The 1716-nt window shown below is 66.3% G+C and overlaps 1 protein-coding gene across 1 annotated transcript in view; it reads left to right on the top strand.

Moving 5' to 3' along the window:
- The window catches only part of SV2A (synaptic vesicle glycoprotein 2A), a 9793-nt gene that overhangs the window by 5638 nt on the left and 2439 nt on the right, over positions 1–1716 (top strand). Inside the window, exons 6-8 of the mRNA XM_009279149.1 lie at positions 6–52; positions 1227–1391; positions 1503–1636. Of these exons, the coding sequence (XP_009277424.1) occupies positions 6–52; positions 1227–1391; positions 1503–1636 (346 nt within the window). The remainder of the gene's footprint in view (positions 1–5; positions 53–1226; positions 1392–1502; positions 1637–1716) is intronic.

Below are 1716 nucleotides of genomic sequence, written 5' to 3' on the forward strand. Positions count from 1 at the left end.
ACCGCCGCGTCCCGCTGAGGATGATGGCCGTGTGGTTCACCATGTCCTTCAGGTGGGGCTGGGGGGACCTGCCAGCTGTGCCGGGGTGGGACGCCGGGGGCGGCCCTGGAGCGGGGGGCGAGGGGTGGCACCCAGGGGTGCCGTCACCCTGCGGCGGGGCCGGGGCTGGGGCTGGGCAACGCCAGGATGGAGCCAAGGCAGCACCGGGATGGGACGGGCAGCGCTGGGATGGGATGGGATGGGATGGGACTGGCAGCGCCGGGATGGGATGGGATGGGATGGGATGGGCTGGGATGGGATGGGACCGGCAGCACTGGGATGGGACTGGGATGGGATGGGACTGGCAGCACTGGGGTGGGATGGGATGGGACTGGCAGCGCCGGGATGGGATGGGATGGGATGGGATGGGCTGGGATGGGATGGGACCGGCAGCACTGGGATGGGACGGGGATGGGATGGGACTGGCAGCACTGGGGTGGGATGGGATGGGACTGGCAGCACTGGGATGGGATGGGATGGGACTGGCAGCGGGATGGGCAGCACTGGGATGGGATGGGCAGCACTGGGATGGGATGGGATGGGACGGGCAGCACCGGGATGGGACTGGGATGAGACGGGACGGGCAGCGCTGGGATGGGACTGGGATGGGATGGGACTGGCAGCACTGGGATGGGAAAAGATGGGATGGGATGGGATGGGATGGGATGGGATGGGATGGGATGGGATGGGATGGGATGGGATGGGATGGGATGGGATGGGATGGGATGGGATGGGATGGGATGGGATGGGATGGGATGGGATGGGATGGGATGGGATGGGATGGGATGGGATGGGATGGGATGGGCAGCACCAGGATGGAGCTGGCAGCACTGCGGCGGGATTGGCAGCAGGACGGGCAGCACTGAGGAGGCACTGGGATGGGGCAGGCAGCACTGGGACGGGACTGGCAGCAAGGATGGGCAGCAGCGGGATGGTACTGGCAGTACTGGGATGGGGCTGGCACTGCTGGGGTGGGAATGGCAGAGGGACGGGCAGCACTGGGACGGGACTGGCAGCAGGATGGACGGCACTGGGACGGGACGGGCAGCACTGGGACGGGACTGGCAGCAGGGTGGACGGCACTGGGACGGGGACGGGCAGCCTGGGACGGGACTGGCAGCAGGATGGGCGGCACTGGGACGGGACGGGCATCACGGTGCCCGGGCTCAGCCCCTCTGTCCCCGCAGCTACTACGGGCTGACCGTCTGGTTCCCAGACATGATAAAGCACCTGCAGAACATCGAGTACGCCTCACGCACCAAGCTCTTCACCCACGAGAAGGTCCGGCACTTCACCTTCAACTTCACCCTGGAGAACCAGATCCACCGGAGCGGGGAGTACTTCAATGACAAGTGCGTCCTGGGCGGGTGGGGGGTGTGTGTGTGTGTGTGCTGAGGCCAGGCCTGCTCGTTGCATGAGGGGAGGTGACGAGCTGGGCTCTTCCCCCCATCCAACCCCGCCAGGTTCATCGGCCTGAAGATGAAGTCGGTGACGTTCGAGGACTCGCTCTTCGAGGAGTGCTACTTCGAGGACATCACCTCCAGCAACACCTTCTTCAAGAACTGCACCTTCATCTCCACCGTCTTCTACAACACAGGTAGGAGGGGGGGGGGGGGTCAGGGGGGTCCCCAAGGGGGGGATGGGGGGGGAGGGGACCCCCACAATCCTCTCTCCCCT

This window comes from Aptenodytes forsteri, unplaced genomic scaffold (genome assembly GCF_000699145.1).
Source record: "Aptenodytes forsteri isolate BGI_AS27 unplaced genomic scaffold, ASM69914v1 Scaffold419, whole genome shotgun sequence".
NCBI classification, from domain to species: Eukaryota; Metazoa; Chordata; class Aves; order Sphenisciformes; family Spheniscidae; genus Aptenodytes; species Aptenodytes forsteri.